Raw genomic sequence first — 21,727 nt, 5'->3', positions numbered from 1 at the left:
GTAAGCAACATACACTGTGACCTGTGAATACAAAACCGACACTAGACCCACTTAGTATATTGCCCTACTCACCTAATGGTCATATATTAGAGGCCACATGAGGGATCGGCGGTGTGGTACTCCAGAGTTGAGCCCTTAAGATGTGGCTAGATAGGAGGTGGACAAAAGGGGAGAGAGAGCGTCCCTGTATTACAAATGAGTGGGCTGTCTCAAGCCCAGTAATCAGTATGGGACGAAGGGCTCCACGTATGTCCTGCGTGTAGCGCTAAGCGCACTCACCTTCAGCGCTCCGAGTCCGTGTGCGTAAGTGGTAGGTCAACGCACACGGACTCGGAGCGCTGAAGGTGAATGCGCTTAGCGCTACACGCAGGACATACGTGGAGCCCTTCGTCCCATACTGATTACTGGGCTTGAGACAGCCCACTCATTTGTAATACAGGGACGCTCTCTCTCCCCTTTTGTCCACCTCCTATCTAGCCACATCTTAAGGGCTCAACTCTGGAGTACCACACCGCCGATCCCTCATGTGGCCTCTAATATATGACCATTAGGTGAGTAGGGCAATATACTAAGTGGGTCTAGTGTCGGTTTTGTATTCACAGGTCACAGTGTATGTTGCTTACTTCATTTGTTTAAACTGCCCACTGGTGTCTGCACTTTAGACCTGCCCATTATTGCAAACACTACAGGAAGGCAATCATGGATATACTGCTGCATTTTTAACAAGAAATCTCCATGTTTTTAAGCATTACCCTCACTTATCACAGTCCTAGTCACAGTTCTAGTTATTGTGTGTGCTACTCACCTTGAACATTGCATGCTCAGTACACTTGGCATGCGATGGATGTGGATAATCACCTTCAGTACCACCAGCATGTCAGTATATATGTATACATTTTCTCCCTGGCATTCTTGTGACTCACATATTTGTATTGAATATAATGACTGTTTCCTTATCCCTTCTCTATGTATAGGCATAGGAGGATCCACTAAGGTAACAAATACAACATATATGAGATTAGCATGTTGTTGTTTTCACTTTGGTCCTGAAGAATCGCGGTTACTATAGCCCTAGCAAGAAACATGTTGACCACATGCACTCCTAGCCTCTTCTAGGGTCACACAACCCTAACTAGTTGACACCTAGGAAGCTAGCCCCACCTTTTAACTGTAGCCAGAGGACCCCCAGAATAAAGGTAATTCCGGTACCCCTTGCTACATTTTTAACCAGTTCAATAGGAATACACCATCCTGCCCACATACCCCCACTTCACCAAAAGGCAGTTGGAGAAAGATCTCCGCCAAAGAGCCCCTCTTTGAGGTGAGCCCGTCGGGGGTTGCACCGCCTCCCCGACGAGGAGCAACCGCCGATGATGAAGCATGACACTCTTCGGGGTGTGTGAGGCAATTACATCCAACATAATGGATGCCCCAGGGTACCATTGTAACACCCTTGGTCACGCCAGGTAAATCTTTTCCTAAAACCTTCCTTAAATCCTCATCTCTTTCCAGGAACAGTGCAGCACCCTCTCCATTCATTGTCATAATCTCAGCATTAATGTGGGACTTTTCTCCTTAGATGATGATGCTGCCGAGGAGGACGAGCGGGACGACGACCCCGATGGGACCTACGACCTCATGGTTCGCTTTTGAGTTCATTTCCTATTGAGTGCATTTTGGTCAATTCTTGCTCTGTAATTATTTGATGTCGGTGAGATGATGCTTCTTGGACCCTATTATCAATACGCCCCATGTGCCTGATGAGCACATATGCCCATTTTTAGCACTACTGATTCACCGTCGCAGCTGGGCACATAGTGTGTGCCAGTCTTTGTGTGTTCCTTTCTCTAGCACCACTTTTCTAACACCTTTCACAGGGGGACAAACTAAAGTTAAGCTCAGCGTAAGGCAAAGGGATCATTCCACCACATCCATATAGGTGTAAACGATTACAAATGAGGAAAGGTTTTTGAGTGTGAGTGTTTGTTTGTGTGTGTGTGTGGGGCCATAGTTTAGATGTACGCTAATACTGGACGTGGATGCTGTGCACCCCATTGGGCTGGGGAAGTAAGAGTCACTGAGGTCCCCATGGTATAGTCCTTGCATGTTCACCTGAATGCATTTGAGATGTCAACCTCAGGGCACAGTGAATGGGAGTTGGAGAGTTGGAGACTGGAGAGGAGCTCTGTGATTTCTGGGCTAGGAGGAGCTGCAGTGTGAATGATTCACTTACAGAAATTATCTTACAACCCAGACACTTCTGCTGAGAGTCCATGTGTGTAATTTTTAGAGTCAGTTTTGCATGTAGGGGGAGGCGCTGTGGCTGAAGATGTCCCGTGAAGGTGTCTCCGTTGCATGCGGGGTTGCTTTTGTGGAGAATAGCAAGGGGTGAAATGATCCGTCCTAGTTTAATGGGTGATAGTGGGAAATCTAGGGGGAAGATTTACAAGCCCCTTGCGCCACTTTTGCGTCATTTTTAACATGGGAAAAGGGACTTAAGGGCGGTGCAAGGGTCTTGTAAATAAGCCCCTGGATATCCAAATGGGAAACCCCTTCCTACCCCATTGAGGTAAAGTTCAAGTATTGGGAGAAGGACACCGAAGGATGAATAAATCATCTTGTTGTAGTAATCCCAAATGGGTTGAGAGAATCCAAACTCGACAGAGACCGTTTGTTTGATTCTATTTTTTTTCCTGGGGTGGCATTTTTTTTTTTTATCTAAGTCGAAAAGAAGAAACACAACCAACATACATTTTGCACCCTCTTGGCGCACAGGCCTGTGGCTTTCTCGAAGCAAGCAAGGGTTGTAACAAAGAGAAATACTTCTGGTTAGACACTCTCATGGAGTCACAAGGGAATGAGCTCTCAAAACTGGCAGGGCAGTGTCTCACTGTGACGTCTGGTCTGCGGGATCTTAATGTGAGCCGCAAACTTCTATTTCTCGGGATATGTGAGAAAGCAAGTCCTTTCAGGTAGAGGGTTCTGTATGTATGTATGTATAGGCATTTATATAGCGCACTACTTACCCGGAGGGTCCCAAGGCGCTTCGACCGCTGCGAAACCCTTCCTGGCTTCCCTGAGAGATGGTCCCTTAATGGGTATCTCCAGGGTGAGGCCAGGCATCCCCGGCGGTCTGGTGGGGCCGTTAGTGAAGATGAGGCAAGCTAATGCCCAGAGTTGCCGAGTGTGATCGCTGCTCAGAGTGGGCACCGAGGCGAGAGAATTATCGAGTCCGCTGACCCTGGTCCAGAAACCTGCCGCGCCAGGAATCGAACCCTGGTCCCGGGCCGTCCTCGGCTCTCGGGTCTGCCGCCTCTAACCAGTGAGCCACACATCTCCCGTGCTGATGTGGTCACTGAAGGGGCACCTTCTGGCACAGAAACAATCTTAAGAGGCGTTTCCCTCTTTCTAGGTGTGCCGCAGAAACAGCACATATAGAAAGAAGAAAAAACGTGGACAAATAAAGACATTACTCCTGTTACGCTTCAACTCGGAAGGTGTAAGGATTTGGCTCTTCCCCATGTTCACATGATTTTGAAATATGGGGCAGCTTAAAAATACATAAGTGTTGCTTGAAAACACCCACCACAACGCCCAAATAACACAGGGTGGCTTTGCGTGGCTTCATAAATCGCATTCCGAGCCCCGCATCATGCATATACTACTTTACGTGGTGCAAAAGTGATGAAAGTTTTTCATAAATAAAACCCTTATTTTGTGTGAGTTCTGGAATTTCTACCATTGGCGCTGACACTGCATAATTAACAATTTGCATCGTTACTCCATGATTTTACTCCCTCCAGAATTATAATTGCTTGGTCAAGGTATTGAGAGGGGCTCAAATGTGCAGTTGTGCCATCATTAGGAGTGCCCCGGCATGCGGTGCTAATTCTGGAACCCAGAGTTAACCATACCGTAGGTCCTGCCAACTTCATGGGTACAACAGTAATCGGTTTTCAGAGAGGATCCCCTGAGTAATAGGGGTTTAGGAGGGAGCTCAGTAATTTCAAGCAGATCCAGGGCAGGGGAAACGTGGGCTCTGGCCCAGGGCCCCATCCCCTGATAGACCCACATCTGCTCTGCCGGGAGTCTTAACTTGACTCCCTTGAATAATTCGTAAACATATTGTTTTAATTACCGTTTTCCTTTCATTTATTTTTAATGTGGGTGATGTGTGACTGTCTATTACAAACTAGAAATGTTGTGCTAATGTTTTATGCAACATCCATAAAAAAGTTTCTTTTAGTACAAAACTAGACTTCACATATGGGAAATGGGAGGGGGTCACAGAGATTATTTGCAGTAATATTAGCAAACTGCTGCTGTGTTACAATATTGAAAATGTACATCAATATCCCTGAATATTAGATGTAAACACATTTAGAATTTGTACGTGTGTGCCTTGCACTGTCAGTGACCTGACCATAGAGGGTGTGAAAGAGCTTAAATTGGATCATAAATTCAGAGCTATTCTGAGTAGGGGCTGCCATATTATATTTGCCCTGTGCCCCCGAAATGTCCCTGTTCGCATACCGTAAACCATGGACCGCTCTTCTGTAAAATGTGCTTCATGGCGCATGCCCAGTCCAGATAAATCAAATGCCTACATGTTAAAGGAGTTGCCAGGAAAGTAAAATGCTTCCCAACTCCACCCCCACTTTGACCAATTACTTTGAATAGCACAGAGTGATGAAGCTTCATTCTCCCTATAAACCTGCAGATGGAGTTACTCCTCAGGAACAATTGTTTACAATAGACCCAAATCGTACCTTTGCCATCTCAATGCTTTGAGGAATTTGGCTAAAATCTAAGGGCCTCATTTAAGAAAAGTGACGCATCACTGTGAGAAAACAGCGATGCGTCACTTTTCATTGCGCCCTCCTTGCGACACCAATGATGCGTCAAATTTACAGCTTGACAGACGCATCATGTCACAAGGAGTTACAGATACTTCAGAAATACTGACGTATCTGTAGGTGCAAAAATGACGCATTGCTGGAGTGTGTCACAAAAGTGACGCAACTCCAGCAATGCGTCCTTTCACATGGGGCATGCCGCATGTGAAAGGGCCTGCGTCAGTCTTACGCCTGCTGTGAGGCAGGCATAAGATATTGATGCATTTTTGTCTTAGAAGTGGCGCAGTGAAATCTCATAGATTTCACTGCGTCACTTCTACGAGGCTTACTTGTGCCAAAACGTCCACCTTGCATACATTATACCTGGCGCAGGTATAATGTGGCGCAGGGGGTTACAAAGTGAGGCATCTACCTAGATGCAGCACTTTGTAAACATGACGCAACATGGTGCATTTTTTACCCTGCTGGTGTGTCACAAAAAGGGACTCGCCACTGGCGCAAAAGTGACGCAAGGGCTCATAAATAGAAGAATTTTCCAGGCAGTTCTGAAGGGACTCTACTGAACTAAACCATAAAAAACAAGTACTCTCAGGTGAGCCTGAACTTCACCATGGCTGTTCTGAGAGTCAAAATCACTCCTCCACAGACTCCCTAGGACATTAAAAAATAGATGGGGCCAATCTATGCATGTTACAGCCCATTGTAAAAGAAGTGCCTATAAATTCTAGATGATGCTACCGGCAGTTCTAAAGAGGCGCTCATCAAACATTCCAGTGCTCCCGTGGGTGCCAGACATGCCTGGTCCACCTACTGGTAGTTAGGAGGGCTGATCTCCCCATCTCTTAGAATGTTTTTAAAATAGTGGGAAAATGGTGCATTGTGCATCCAATGTACCAACATTTTGTCTAAGAATCTATAGGTTGCGCAGGCTGTTTCAGTTATTATAAACCTTCTCCGAGGAGACATTAGTGAAAATGTAAAGTACCACGCATTTCATAATCTTAGTTTCTGGCAGTTTTCCTGTGCCAGTGTTGGCGCTCTAGAGCTGGCGAACGAGAGACAGATTTACTAATATTAGGTGCAACGCAAGAGTAGCTCTCTGTGCTGCATCAAATAGAGAGGGTAGGATTGTGTATATCGCTAAGCCGTGGTGCCTTCCTGCTCGCTCTCTGGGCCGATGCACACCCTGCAGCCTAGTACCAACGTAGGCACCCTTGCACTTGTGTTACAGCCAGAATTGTGCCGGAAGGGGCAATTGTCTACACAAAAACAATCCTTTGAGTTTTTTTTCTTTTTCTTTGTGTGCTGCAGAACGCAGCACACATAGAAAGAGGAAAAACAAGGAGGAACAAACATAATTCTCCTCGTTGCGCCTCCTCTGGGAAGGCGTAGCATATTGACGGATCCCACGTTTACTATTGGTTGTAAGTCTGGGAATGCCCTGTACTCCATGGATGAATGCGTAGGAACACCAATGCTCTACCCAAGTAACGCCTTCCCAGGGCAGAGTAACGCAAGAGAACCCTTGATATATCTGGCGTCTAGTGCCACCTCTATGCTGGGGCCCTTATGTTACTTATGCCATTTCTTAATGTTAGTGTCAGTATCCAGGTGTTATAACGTTCCCCTGTTGGTGCCTCAGTGTGGGTGCCCTTGTGTCAGCATCCTGACATTAGGGTTGTGGTCTTATCAGTGTTCCTATGTCAGTGTCAGTGTCCCAGTACCTGTGTTCCACCATCAGTTCCCCTTTGTCAGTATGCATTTCTTTATTGAGTTATTCAGTGTTTTCTATAGTGCCAACATGACCCGTTGGGTATCGGAGCGCTTCACTATCACATGTGATCAACCGTTGCCAGTCTCAAACTCTTGTTCTCTCCCTCTCGTCCAGTCAAGGCTGGTTCGAAATGAGATGCCCTACTTCATCTGGACCACGCGGCGGGATTCCTACGACTGCCGCTTCCTGAAGAAGGAGCAGATGATGAACCACTACGCCAGGGCAGGATCCTTCACCACCAAGGTGGGTCTGGTGGCACCTGGGGTTAGTTTGGCTACTTCTGCTGTAAGTGGTGGAGTCGTCTCTGGTTCGGATGGCCCATGGCTCTGGTCAGCGTAATTCAGTTCTCAGGTGTTGGTGAATGCCGCTGCTAGTGCAAGATATTTTCAACAATAGATTAAATACGGCTAGATGGAGCATTTTGGAGCGCAATTGGGCCATTGAAAAGTCCTTACCCCTTGTGGACAAGAGGCGGCTGATGCAAGCTGTGGTACTGTCTTTCCATCAGTGGTTTACCTGTCACTGTGACTAGGGTGCCGGAAAGTCAGACATCCCCCAGCCCTCTCCCTCTGGGGTATTCAGAAGCGTACCCAGAGCATTTGAGGCAGCAGACTAGACAGGACGCCACCTTGAGAAGTCCAGTCCCTAGCAAAATGGCGAGTTGAAGGGACACCGCCGGTCCTCAATTGTTCCCCTGACTTATTTTCTCCACATATTTTTTGGTTTGGGGCCACTCGATTTCCCCCTAAGAAATAGGGTGGATAATATGTGTTGGCATGTAGTTTGTGTATTTTGTGTACCTGCCTCTTCCATCAGGACTCCCCTGCTTCCCTCTCCAGTTTTCCTGCTTCTCCTTCAAGCTGGTTGTCCACCCAGCGGTCCCCTACTGGGACTCAGGTTCACCGAGAGCTCCCTCAAGGGCGGAAAAGTAAGGATCTTTTTCCTGTAATACTTTCAGTTAGCATGGCATAGGGAAACAGCATAAGAATAAGTGCCTTCATGCCCTGTCTGCACTGCCAGGACCCTGGACATTCCTCAGCCTCCTGAGGGTGGTGCACATATTTCTGAATTCCCTCCTCGTACCCCAAAAGTGACTCCTGCAGGCAACATGGACCAGAGAGAGAGACAACGCCTGGGTTTACCTGCTGCGCTCTTTCTCTCTCTGCACTTCCCTTTCCCCTCCTCTCATGAGGAGTGCATGGTGTCTGTGGACATTTTCTCAGAACTCCATAAACGAAACTAGGGAGAGGGTTAGACTTACATCAGACTCAGTCGCCTTTGGCAATTATTGACAATTTTTTTTACAGAATTTGGACAAAAAGTCATGCGTTCTGAAGGGCAGTCATGAAATAAATATTTCAGTACTTTGATGTTGTGCCACGCGAGTATGAACCTCTTGAAAGGTTTTCCATGTTTGCCCTCCCCAAGATCACCTAGGAAAAATGTTGGCAAAATGTTGCATTTTACAGCATCATTTTCGTAATCCTGCTTTGCTACATTCATTCTGATTAACACTTGAAAATGTAAATAATCTCAGGAGTACAGTCAGAAACCTGGCCTACACTAACACATGCCCCTGTTTGGAAAACAGTTTTTCATCTTGGCAAGAAGGTCTTTCTCAATAACGTAATTTCCATTTTCACAATCAGAAGGGGGGTGAGAGGAGAAATGGAATGACCCTGATTGTCGTAATGTTGCACTTGCAACGTATTTGCTGCAATAGCCCCACAAGAGGACTAAAAGCAAGCCAAAGTTTATCAAGATAAAATACATCTGCCGGACAGGAATGTAAATGGAAACCCTACATATTCAGTGGATATCCTGTATACATGGCTCTGACCCAGCCTCTTGGACCTCTTTAAATTTCCAAAATATATAACCTAGTTGGATCAAGGTGAAAAAGAACCTGAAAAAGGCAGGAACATTGGGACAGATTTACAGTGGAAGTGGCGGAGTGCGGCGTTAGCCTCCTTGGCTCAACGCCACGGTCCGCCACTTTTGAACGCAGGGCTGCACCGTATTCACAACAATATGGTGCAGCCCTGCATTTCACTCTGCACGGGCACTAAATTTAGCAGCCTAGCGCCAACGCAGGCACCCTTGCACCATAAACAATCTTTTAATGGCGTTTTGAAATTCTATGTGGGCTGCTAAATGCAGCCCACATAGAAGTTGCAAAAGGCCATTTGTTTTATTGATTGTTTATGTGCAGGAAGGGACACCTTCCTGCACATAAACACTCAAAGGCCTTTCGCTTTTTCCATGTGTGCCGCACAATGCAGCATGAATGGAAACAGCAAAAACGAGGAGAAATTATACATTTCTCCTCGTTACGCCTGTTTAAGACTAGGTTTTCCTTTTCTTAATTTTGACGCTGGCCCATATTAACACCGCCCTTGTAAATATGGGGCAGCATAAAAATCAATGGGTGTTGCGGTGGAACGCCCACTGTAACAGCAATTGCCCACCCCTTTCCCTCTAAGTATTGAGTGTAAGGGGTCCTTATTCACTAGGCAGCGTTAAGCCACAACAAGTGGCTTAACACTGCCTTGTAAAAAAGGGACATCCCTGTGGCGATAGGGGCTTGTAAATATGCCCCATAGCCTCTTAAACACCTTGTTTACACTTGTTTACTGTGCCAAACCCAATGTGGACGAGATATACCATGATGTATTGTTGTTGTTCCGCCACCCTCTTTAACATAGGTTTATGGGCAAACTGTGAGTGACAGCTGAGGATCTTCTGGTCCACCTCTCTCTTGAAAGTATTGTAATGATTAAAAGTCAGTGATTACAGAAACAACAGAAGTATCTGTGGATGACCAAGAGGGTGGGGGAGGGGTGGGAGAGAGACCTTTCATCATCAGTAGTTCTCAATAGATCCTGCTCGATGCAGACAAACAACTTAACTGCAGTGCACAATATCTGGAAGTTGTGTCCAGGGTTACCTTAGCTTGCTCTGATCTTCTCTAGGTGGGACTCTGCCTGAACCTGAGGAACCTTCATTGGTTTGACATGGCCGACCCCGACACGTTCTTCCCCCGGTGCTACCGCTTAGGAGCCACAGATGAGAAGCGCGCCTTCATTGGTAAGGAGCAAAGCTTCGGATGGTCATGGGGCGGTCACTGGTTTGTGTTTTATAGCTGTGTGTCGCCCTTTCAACTGGTACTTGTTGTTTTGTCGTGAGGGTGGACACTAGCAATGGTCAGGCTTGCTATAGGAATGCTACACTCCACTACTTCCACGCTTCTTTTGCTAACTTCAGAACGAGTACAAACACATAGAAGTCAGTCTTACTGCCCCCCAAAAGGGGACCTCCAGGGCTGGTCAAGGGGCCCTTCTGGATGGGTCAGTTTCTGTGGTGGCACACTCAAGGTAAAATGAATGGAGTGGAATACTACTCATGAGGATTTCCAGTGGCTCATATTGAGTGGTGTTGCCTGGCTGACTTGCTGTCAGTGCTACCGTTGTGTCTCGAGTTGGCTTCCGACTCAAGCTGCCTCGCTAGTGATTCCCAACATGGTTGAAATGGACCTGGGGTCCTTCTTTTCCTTCTCTGCAGGGGGGCGACCTTGCAGTTCAGATTGGACTTTGAGGGCAGGGTCAAGACTGATTGCCAATGGGTTGGACAATTCTTTTAATGTGTACCTAAAACAACGAACTGAAATCTGCGGAAAGCAAATACCAAGGGGCAGATTCACAAGCCCCTTGCGCCACTTTTGCGTCACTTTTAACATGGGAAAAGTGACACAAAAGTGGTGCAAGGGGCTTGTAAATATGCCCTTAATTGTTTAGCTGCCTACATAGGCGACTGTGTTATGTTCCCAGGAGAAGGAAAAGCAGCCTAGCATGTGTGAAGTCTGTCTGGTTTTCAGTGTTTATTTTTTCTGGATTTCAGTGGTGTTTTCTCATTGTTTTGCAAACGTTTTCGAAATCAGTGGCAATCAGTTTTTTTTCGAGTTGCCTAAATCACAAACTAGAAAAAAATAGTTTTTCCACTGCTTAAAAAACATGTGTTTGTATTGATTGTCATGAAGCACCTGCCTAATTTAAGGGAGCTGTAATATAGGGTATATAGTGGCTTCCCTAATGGACATGCGGTGAGTTGGTTTGTGCATAGAGGGTCTGTGTGTTGCACACTCGCACACACACTTCATTACCTACTCTCACATCTCATTGTTTCTTACACTCACTCTGCCAGGACTCTGGTTTACAGGACTATTAATGGATTAACAAATAGAAGTGCTATATTCAAATGTTTTGATGAATAAAATCAGTACACAGTTGGGGGCCATGCACCTACTCCTCGTGGAACATTATGAGATTATAGGAGAGGTCAACCCTGCCAACAGCGTGGTACATTGTGAAAACATAAGAAATGTGAATTACACCAAATGAATGTGTTGCTCTGCATTCTAAGGCACCTGAAACTTGATGCTCTAAGCATGCTCACCACTGCTTTTCTGCACTCTTTGTCTAAATACAACAAGTGGTGCTGCTGGTGTGTGCACATTCAATGCTGCCAAGTGTTCCCATGGCCAATGTCTCGTTTTAAGGCAGTGCTAACATTTTAAGAGACATCACATTGTTCTCTGGAACTTGAAATTTTGCTGTGAACTTCCAACTATTGTCTCAGAACCCCCAGCAGTAAAGTGCAGTTCGACAAGAAACCAAGACTAGCCGAAGGTATCACACATGAGAACAGACACCTTGACGTTATGAATTTTGTTTGTATGTGGGATGTTTTCATCACATGTTGACAGCACTCCTTTACACAGTTACCTCTCAATACACCTTGAATTGAAGAGTTTAAAGCTTGTGGTGTTTAGCAGTTGACCTCCCATCAAAATGGACTTGTTACAACAGAGGACAGATGTATCAATAGGTTTGGCACATTCTGTGTCTGTGGGTAAATGTGATAGTACATATTGGCCAAGATTCAAATGTCAAATATAATGTCCCCTTTGGACAAATCATAAACAAGCAGAAAGACTTGCAACTTTACCACACACTAATCAGTTACATACATTCAATTTGAGCAAGAACGAAGATGATGCAAAGATAGTCAAAAATTATAAAATTGTACACAATTTATTATAACATTAAAAAATCCCAATATTCAATATATCTTATTACAATACATGCAAATAATCATAACACAGTGGGAATAAAACATAAAAACGTTTCAATTAAAAATAGAACGGGATACTGTAGTCCGACTTAAGTTAATCATACTCCAAATTCGTATGAGTATGTGATGCCGTCGTCAATATGGGGTTGACGACGGCATCACATTCGTGAGCAGACTGCGGGCGGTCTAGCTTCCTGGGTGAGAGCTTTATTGGACAGAAAAGCCTTATATTGCAACGTAATTCTACGTGCAACTACGACGCAATCTAGAACTCAAAAAGCATCTACGGTATAACCCCGGCAAGACGCTGTGAGACCGAAACCATATGAAAGTCTCAATGGGCGTCTGCAATGAGAAGTGCACCAATTGATCATCAAACTCGAGATCAAGTATCGGAGGAATCTATGAACGCCCGGTAATAGCAAAAGAATGAGATATACCATATATTGTGGGAATCTTTAATTTTTAATCCTGATGAAGGTGTTGGCTTGTAAACCAAGTTGCCAAAACCGAAACGTGTCGATGCCCTTTTGAATTGGGATACGCTAAGTCATTGGACTACACAACGTCTCCATCTTAAAGATACTTATACGAATTTGGAGTATGATTAACTTAAGTTGGACTACAGTATCCCGTTTTATTTTTAATTGAAACTTTTTATGTTTTATTCCCACTGTGTTAGGATTATTTGCATGTATTGTAATAAGACATATTGATTATTGTGATTTTTTAATGTTATAATAAATTGTGTACAGTTTTATAATTTTTGACTATCTTTGCATCATCTTCGTTCTTGCTCAAATTGAATGTATGGAACTGATTAGTGTGTGGTAAAGTTGCAAGTCTTTCTGCTTGTTTATGATTTGTCCAAAGGGGACATTATATTTGACATATTGTCTTTCGGAACCCTACGTCTTTGGCTGTTGGGGTCGCTCTCTTTGATTAGAGACAAGATTCAAATGAGTCAGCCATTTCACCAATCAGATAAATAACTAAACACTGCCAAAAGATCAAATATAATTTTAATATACAAGATTCTCTGATGTACAAAATAAACAGGTCAGACATAAAACTTGCTCCTAAGCACACAAAGCTAGAGCAAACACAAGGAAGAAGAAAGGAAGAAAAACAGTATTTTAGTGACATCTCTAAAGAACACACTTTACGCAGAATAATCTTAGATCAGCCTTCTTGCTTCTTCCTTGCATAACAAAGTCAGTTTGTTGCCCTCTTCAGCAATAAAAATGACTGTTTCTCTCTCATTTTCTTTTCCTCGAATGACATTTTAGTTTGTGTTTGTGCTGGGGTTTACCAGTGTTTATAAATTCACACTGAGGAGGGCTGTTTCCCTTTTGGTGGGGTTTTATCAGTTATTAAAAGTTTAAACATAAAATAGGATAGCCTGGATGAGTAGGGAAATTGGACTGGATAGGAAAAGTTTAACTGCTAATATTCCTGGGCCAGGGAGTGCGACTAACCCTTCCACTTAAGGAGGACCCTCCTAGGAGAACAGAATGCCCACAAGGGCTTGTTCTGGTGCGGATGGAGCTCGTCCACTTGCAGAAGTATTTAAGCTTCACTCATAATCTATACCTTGCCTCTTCCCAATGTCAAGAGGTAACTTGGTGTCCAGTTAACTTTTGTTTAAAAATTAATAAGTTTAACAACTGGAAGGAGTGGTAGTGCTCCTCTTTGGCTAGCCTCTCACTGACCCAGAGACCCTCTTTATCTCAGCTTCAGAAGCATGATGCCTGGGGCTTGAAAGCCAGATGGAGGGCTCCCAGGTGACATCAATTTGCAGGGCTTATACCATAACAAGGTTTGTAGCACTGAGGCCCACATTCTTGAATGTATTTGCCTCATCATTGTCCAATCACAGAGCTGTGTTTCTTTCAGAGGTACAGGACATGGGCAAAGCATCATGGGCATGGCTCTGTCCACAGCTGGTAAAATAAGAGGGGAAAGATCTAAACTAGAGAGCTCTGCCACCTTTCCTGTTCTTTGTATGACTGGGATGGATGGCTGGGAAATGCACACAATGGGGGTCCATGAAGCACTATGTAAATAATTGTCATTTAAATTCACTGCAAGTACAATTACCTCACATGGATATCTTGAAAGTGTGGCATGGATTCAGCTCCTGTGGATCAAAGTCGAACATCCCTGTTCTATGGTCATGACTTGGAGATGAAATGGCAGCACACATCCTCCTACCTCCACCTAGCCCAGATAGATTTTCAAACAACTTATTCTGCATGAAAAGACTTCCAAATTTCTTCTAAGCAAGCCCATTGGTTGCTAACGATATATGAAAATAAGCAGTTGCACAAGTTGGAGTGCCGTTTATACTGCTTTTCTGTGAAATAATGCAAGAATTTTCAAGACTCTAAGCAAAATATAATTTTGCCATTGGAGCACTCCGTGTCCCCAATAATAAGTCTTACAGATAAATATGACTGATAACTATCCTTATCTGAAAGCAGTGGCTTGGAGCTTACTGGTTTGTCAAACAACTGGGCACAGGAGGGCTCCTTGAACCACTAGTTATGTTTATATAGAATATATATTTTAAATTAGGTCTTCTTTAATTCAATTGTCATCGTTTTATAACTTTTCCTTCAAAGAGCATCACTTACACGCATGTGCCGTACACACTAGCTTCCTCTTTCATTGCTTTTATGTGTTGGATCGATAGGCAATCTTTACATTTTATAGCTGATTTAATTATTTGACTACTTTTCAAATAATTAATGTATATTTGTTTTTACCACTTTCTCTGTTGTATCACGTATCACTGTTGTATTATTAAAACATGGCTGTCCTTTGTACAAAGAAATTCATAATTCTCCTACTTTTTATAGCACTGCTCATTATTGCATAACTGGTTCCATAACTTCACTGCCTCTGTTGTGTCATGAAGATGACACCACTTGTTATCACAGTCATTTTCTTAATTCCATTGGATGGTTGCTGTAAAACAGAAGGTCCTGGCACTCTGCTGGCAGCTGTGCCCTTTGTCCTGTTTTTTTAAGTCGAAGCCTGCGCTGTGTGGTTTGCCAAAGACAACTTGGTGGAATTTGGAAAGCCTCCCCTGGAAAGCATGCAACCCATTGCTTACCATTGGCTCTGATGTTTGTAGCTCACATTTGCTTGCTTTCTATTTGCTGGCTTTATTTGTTTTAGGCTGTCCAGCTGGAGTTCGTCCCTGGCAAAGAGCATTCCTTATTTGCTGTATCCTTCTGAGTGCTCTCTTTCTGTAAACAGGCCATTAAGTCTTGTTCCTATTTTGACACATTTGCTGTGCATTCAAAGACAGAGGCCAAATGTTCCGCTCTGACTTCCGAGAGAGCTTGGTGATTACTTTTCTTTCTCTGACTTGAAAGTGAGAGGATTTATGTTATAATCTTGCTGTCAAAGGCTATTTTTCTTGCACACAATAAAGTTTAAATGTCTGAAATGAACTGTGCAGACATTTCAGTGCATATCTAAATTAGGAAGCACAAATAAAACATTTTTTTGCAATTCTGAAGCGTGGTAGAAACAAATATTTTAATACAATCAAAACAAATCAATATACTAGGTGATGACATTTTCACACATTATTGTTTGTATGCAGTATTCGTTTATCAGTAAAACTGTATGTCTGTGTAAATATAATCGTCATTTCAATTGAAATTGTTTTGTCTGTAATGGCAGTGCACTATCACACCAGGCTTACTTCACTTCACTTCACCCCACTCTACTCTACTCTGGGCCGCTCCATGCCACTGTACTCTACACTGCACAACTCCACTCTACGCTACTCCATTCTATGTCACACCAGTCCGCACCACTGCACTCTACTCTGCAACACTCCACTCTAGTACCCTGCACTCTACACCGGTCTGCTCTAAACCACTGCACTTTACGCCATTGCACTCTACACCACTCTAGTAAAAAAGCATCCACTCTATGCCGCTGCACTCTCTGCCAATTTACTCTGCACCACTGCACACTATGCCACTCTACTCTACTCTGCAACACTCTACTCTGCAACACTCTACTCTAAGCCACTGCTCTTTACACCACTCTACTCTGCACTATTGCATTCTGCGTAACTGTACTCTACACCACTCTGTTCTACTCTGCAACATTGTATTTTATGCCATTCTACTCTACACTGCGCCGCTCTACACTACACCACTGCACTTTACACCGCTATACTCTACACCAGTGGTTCCCAAACTTTTGGCTCCTGAGGACCCCCACTGAGTCACTACTGGAAGCTGGGGACCCCCAAGCAGTTTGTATGATTTAAATTTCAAATATTAAAACAGTAACTCGAAAAAAACACACATGTGCACACAAAACAAATTACTAATGATTTTGGGGCCAGATGTACGACCATTTCATTTAGCGCCTCGTAATGGGCGACACATTGCGAGTAGCAAATTGTGAGTCGCTAAATGAAATGTACAACAGTGTGTTTAACACTGTTTGGGATTCCCAATGGGGTCGCAAATTGCGAGGCTCACTAATATTAATGAGCCTCTCGCAATTTGCAAGCCTATAGGGAATGCCAGCCCTCCCAGGGATGGTGGCCTGCTGGGCTCAGCAGACCACCATGTCTGGGACCAGTTTTAAATGATTCCGTTTTTTTTTAATGCAGTCCGTTTTCCGTGCAGTTAAAAAAAAAAAAGAAAATGAAACGTTTTCGTTTAATTTTTTAAGGGCAAGCAGTGGTCCTGGAACCACTGTCTACCCTTAAAAAATAATTGTGCATGCATTTGCAAAGGGGAAGGACTTCCCTGTGGACCCCTTCCCATTTGGAAATGCATTACTATCTACTTGAAGTAGATGGTAATTGCGAGAATTTTGTGACCGCAATTGTGGTCGCAAAACATTTGTACATGGTTTTGAGACTCGCTATTTGAAAGGGAATGCCCCTTCCAAATAGCAAATCGCAAAAGCTATTTAGCAAGTCGCCAAAAAATGGAGATTCGTGAATTAGGCTATGTACATGGCCAATAGGTTTTTGCATGCGCAAACGGGTTTGCAAACTTGTTGCGCATATAAAAGAGGGTAGTACATGTGGCCCGTTGGATTTTATATTGAAGGAATTTGCAAAAAAGGAAATAAATTATTGGGAAGGTTGGTCCTGCATCTCCGTGACTAACTTTTTAATTGTTGGTTTTATTTCGCAGTACAAGGCTTTTTAGAAGCATCAGGATAATGAATGACTGGGAAAAAACATTAGTAACTAACTGGTACCAATCAGATTGCAAGCAGCTCTTTGATGACAGTTTATAGGTCCATCTGCTAGATAACGAATGTCGCTTATGAAGTGCACAGTAAGAAAATAGTCTCTGTGACAAAAGCAGTAACCAAGGACCTATGCACATAAAAGACTGCTTTTTAAAATGCATGTTACACGTTCTTTGCAATAGGCATATTAATCCTGTGTGCTACATTAGTTAAGTCAAAGCTGCCACTAAACAAAACTCTTATCTCTCTCCAGCAGATACATTAATCACTGGCATTATTTATACACTTTTATTGTTGCTCTAAAGCTGCTAATTATACAAGAAACTTTGCAGTGCTTTTAAAACTGCTGCCTACGGACCCCCTGCGAATGTGTCACGGACCCCTGGGGGTCCGCGGACCCCAGTTTGGGAAACACTGCTCTACACCACTGCACTCTATAACACTCTATTCTGCAACACTGCACTCTATGTCACTGCAATCTACTCTGCACCACACTACTCTACGCCACTCTGCCACTACACTCTATGCCATCCTACTCTGCATCACTCTACGCCACTGTACTCTACACCACTTCACTCTGCAGCACTCTATTCTACACCACTCCACTGTACTCGACGCCACTGCACTTTACGCCACTCCACTCTATGCCACTGAACTCTACGAAACCTTATGCCACCTTGGGTCACTCTGCGCTACTCCTCGTGACTCCACAGCACTTTCTCTATGTCACAAATCTTTATCCATGCCACAGCAGCCACAAAGGTGCACAACATGGCTAAAACACATTGGCAAACACAATATCTCTTGCATATGCGAGACCTATTGGCTTTGCCAATGCTAGTTTCTTACCCTGTCTATTTCTTCCCTTGGCATGACCTCTGTGTGACTACTGGAGGTGATCCATGTTGTTTTGTTGGTGCCCCACTGCAGCATCCTGCCCGACTGTGAGTGTACCCCAGTCCAGAGGGGAGGAGGGCTTGGCTCTAGGATAGGTGGGATTCATGGTTGATGGCGGTTTAGTGGTAGCCGACGGAGCTCCTTTCATCTGACCCTCTTGTAGAACATTCAGTCGATACCACACAAATGGGCCCCCGTGCTCCAAATGAGCGTTTGCTGTGCACTTGTGTCCCGTGACACATACATGGAGGTCTGTGGCTGCGCGAATGGTGTGCTCTACGACATGATTAATATATAGCACAAAAGGCAGGTTCACCTTGAAAGGGCTTTCATCCCTGAGGCTCTAGAGTAGCCACATTGGAGATCCCATGACTGTCCGGGAGGGTTGGGGAGGTCACCTTTGTCCACGCAGCAGGGTTGGGGCAGTCACTGTGATCTACCCCACAGGAGCTCAGGGCCAAGTTCTGCCCAACAACAGTGACCATTTGTTGGGATGTCTGCTTTGTTCTTGGCTTTCCCTCAATCCACCTCCTGGCCACTGTGACTATTCTCTGCAGTCTAGGCATCCTTGAACAATGCCTGTGCAGATGCTCCCTGCTCCGATTGGCTGGGGAAACTGAACATGATGGTGGTGCTCTTTCTGATTTGGCGCTGGCTTCCTGCCATTTCCCATAATTACCTATTGTGCTGGTGCCTCATACGCATGTGGACTTCATGAAAAGGTTTTGCAGCACCAGCTTAGAAAGATGACATGCCAGGAACAGCACACCCCATGGTTGTTCTCTCAAAGCTATGTCTAATCCTTGGAACAGATGACATCCTGAGGTGGTGCTTTCCATTCTTGGTAGATGAGGAGATACCCCTGACCTCCAAGAGGAGACAGAGCCAATGAAAAGCTGATTAAGGCCCGCGTGAGGACCATCTGGAAGAGAGCACATGCTCTGAACCTTAAGGCCAGGAAAACCTGCAACAGGTTTGAGACTGCAAAGAATGGGGCCGACATTGCACCCTTGACTTACCCAATTGCCTTCCCCCAAGGGCATCTGCCCCACCAACCTGTAGCGTACCCCTGATTCACTGTTTCCTTGGTTGCCAAGGAGTGTGACCCACATAAATACTGTCCAACCTCAAGGCTCAAAGATGAAGCTTGGAAATGCTTATTTCATACAATTGTTTTCTCAATTGAACTACTTCACAGTTAGAACATAGTGCCATATTAATGCCATATTAATGTTGGATGGATGGGAATTTACTCCATTAGAGAGACGAAGTAAAGCACTCTGTTGCCTTCAGGGAGAACCACCCATCAGATTTAGAGATCTCTGCTGGACCAACAGACAGTACTTGCATTTACAAGAATAGCCGTCATGGTAGTTCTTGTAAATGTATTGAAAATTTTATGGACGGCTCCGTCAACATCAAAGTGGGATCTTCTGTTTGAAAAAAGAAAAGAAAATTACCCCCTCGCCATGGGACAGATCTCCCATGGCGAGGTGGTCATTTTGCAGTTTTCACTAGCCATTAGCTTCCAGGCTCTGGCCTGAGTTTGCCCACTCTAAATAGGGCCGGTGAGCACATGGCTAACCCTCCGATATCCCTTACTCCATCGGGCTGTCAGAAGTGTATGTAGGCGGCAAAAGCAGAGTAGTCTCTGCCATAAACATACTGAATTTCCAACCAACTCAAAATGAGGAGGATAAAACTTTGATTTGTTGGAGAGGGTACTCCATTGCTCTTGTAACGTTGTACCCTCTTTGATAAAGTCTAAATCGGGCCTAAAGTCTTGACTTTAAACTAGGCCTGGGTGGTAAATTCCCTTCTGCTCGCGGAATTTGGGTAATTGTGCGTTCAGTGGAGAACGCGGAATTGCCAAAAATTCCGCGGCTTCGCAGAAATTTTAGCTTGTTCGCACTTTCAAAATGCGTGTTCGCAAGATATTTTCCCCCAATCACGCAAACAGCGTTCGTGAACAGGAAAAAAGCATTACGAACAGGCAGAACTCTGCGTGCTCGTAGAGATTATTTACTGTTTCACGGAGCTTTGCGCAGCGCGACTACTCAAATTCCACCCACCCCTACTTTAAACGTTTCCATCATTGAACTACCTATAAAGTTACATTTAAAGTACGTCTTATTTTCACCACCCCATTCCACTACTTTGCTTTCACAGTCAATGTGCACATTTCCGTTTTCATTTATCCTTTCAGCTGCAGGCACTGGAGCCTTTTTCTCTCATTTCCTCTTTATATTTCGAGGGCGGCTGCTTTGTCTATGAATTTGACTTCCGAGCTGAGTGGTCGCTCCCCTGCTGCTGCGGTATCGTTGTACAGCGCATATGATCTGATTTGGAGTCTGATTTAGAACTATAGCCTGCTTTGTGCTCTGATTGCCGCTGCGTGCTTTGACTGACGCTTTTGCCCATTTGCATAGTTAAATTGCCGATTTGCCCATTTGCATTGTTACATTGCCAGCGTGACTTTGTTTGCAGATTTTGTGCTTGTTCTCAAATTCGCCGCTTTGCTCATTAGCATTTTTATTTGCTAGCGTGATTCTGTTACAGCATTTGTGTTTTCCCCCAAGCGCTCTTGCCGTCCTGACCCCTCCGCCTCCATTTTGTTGTTATTGACCTCCTCCTTAGCCCGCCCCGCCTCCCAGCTGAACCGCCCTCCCACAGACAACAAACAGCGCTCCCTTACCTGGAAGCGCCGTGACTCGCTCTTCGCTTCCGAGCTGAGTGGTCACTCCCCTGCTGCTGCGGTATCGTTGTACAGCGCATATGATCTGATTTGGAGTCTGATTTAGAACTATAGACTGCTTTGTGCTCTGATTGCCGCTGCGTGCTTTGACTGACGCTTTTGCCCATTTGCATAGTTAAATTGCCGATTTGCCCATTTGCATTGTTACATTGCCAGCGTGACTTTGTTTGCAGATTTTGTGCTTGTGCTCAAATTCGCCGCTTTGCTCATTAGCATTTTTTATTTGCTAGCGTGATTCTGTTACAGCATTTGTGTTTTCCCCCAAGCGCTCTTGCCGTCCTGACCCCTCCGCCTCCATTTTGTTGTTATTGACCTCCTCCTTAGCCCGCCCCGCCTCCCAGCTGAACCGCCCTCGCCCCTCCCCCTCCACTATCCATATATGACAGTAGTTCCCGCGCGCAGCGTTCACGCGCAGCGACCGCGCCCCATTCGAGCTGAAGGTACGCCAAAGGTAAGCCCGTCTACGCCCGTCCGCGCCTGGACCGCGCCCAGCGCCAGACCCCCTGCCCCTCGCGCTGCCCAGCCCTCCCGCATTACCTACGATGCCGCCACCCTCCTAGCCCTTAACCCCGGTCGCGCCCCCAGCTGCGTCCAAGCCGCTCCTGGACACACCCATGGACCTTTCTCTTGCTACTCCTGCAAATTCAGCGGCACCGACAACAACTCCGCTATGACCACACCACAGATTCCCGACCCCAACCACCTACAATGCATCCTTCTCAACACCCGCTCGGTCCACAGACACGCCATTGACCTATGGAATCTACTAAACACCATCTCTCCGGACGTCGCCTTCCTAACAGAAACATGGATGAACGCTTCCTCCGCCCCAGACATCACCATTGCCATCCCTGAAGACTATAAGATCACTCGCAAGGACCGTAACGGCCACACAGGAGGAGGAATCGCTATCGTCCATAAGAAATCAATCCGCATCTCAACCAGCTCTGACGCCAACCTCGCCAACTCCGAACACCTTCACTTCCAGATCCACATCGACCCCAAGACCACACTCAGAGGCACCCTCCTCTACAGACCACCAGGACCCCGCGCAAAATTTAGTGAAGACAT

At 45.1% G+C, this 21,727-nt stretch overlaps 1 protein-coding gene across 1 annotated transcript in view; it reads left to right on the top strand.

The window, feature by feature from the left end:
• The window catches only part of TTLL3 (tubulin tyrosine ligase like 3), a 306,216-nt gene that overhangs the window by 235,625 nt on the left and 48,864 nt on the right, over positions 1-21,727 (top strand). The window contains exons 6-8 of the mRNA XM_086939577.1: positions 1,580-1,641; positions 6,745-6,873; positions 9,603-9,717. Coding sequence (XP_086795703.1) covers positions 1,580-1,641; positions 6,745-6,873; positions 9,603-9,717 — 306 coding nt within the window. The remainder of the gene's footprint in view (positions 1-1,579; positions 1,642-6,744; positions 6,874-9,602; positions 9,718-21,727) is intronic.

Source organism: Lissotriton vulgaris, chromosome 9 (genome assembly GCF_964263255.1).
Source record: "Lissotriton vulgaris chromosome 9, aLisVul1.2, whole genome shotgun sequence".
NCBI lineage: Eukaryota > Metazoa > Chordata > Amphibia > Caudata > Salamandridae > Lissotriton > Lissotriton vulgaris.
Note: the sequence above shows the minus strand (reverse complement) of the source record. Positions and strands in the feature narration are given on the sequence as shown.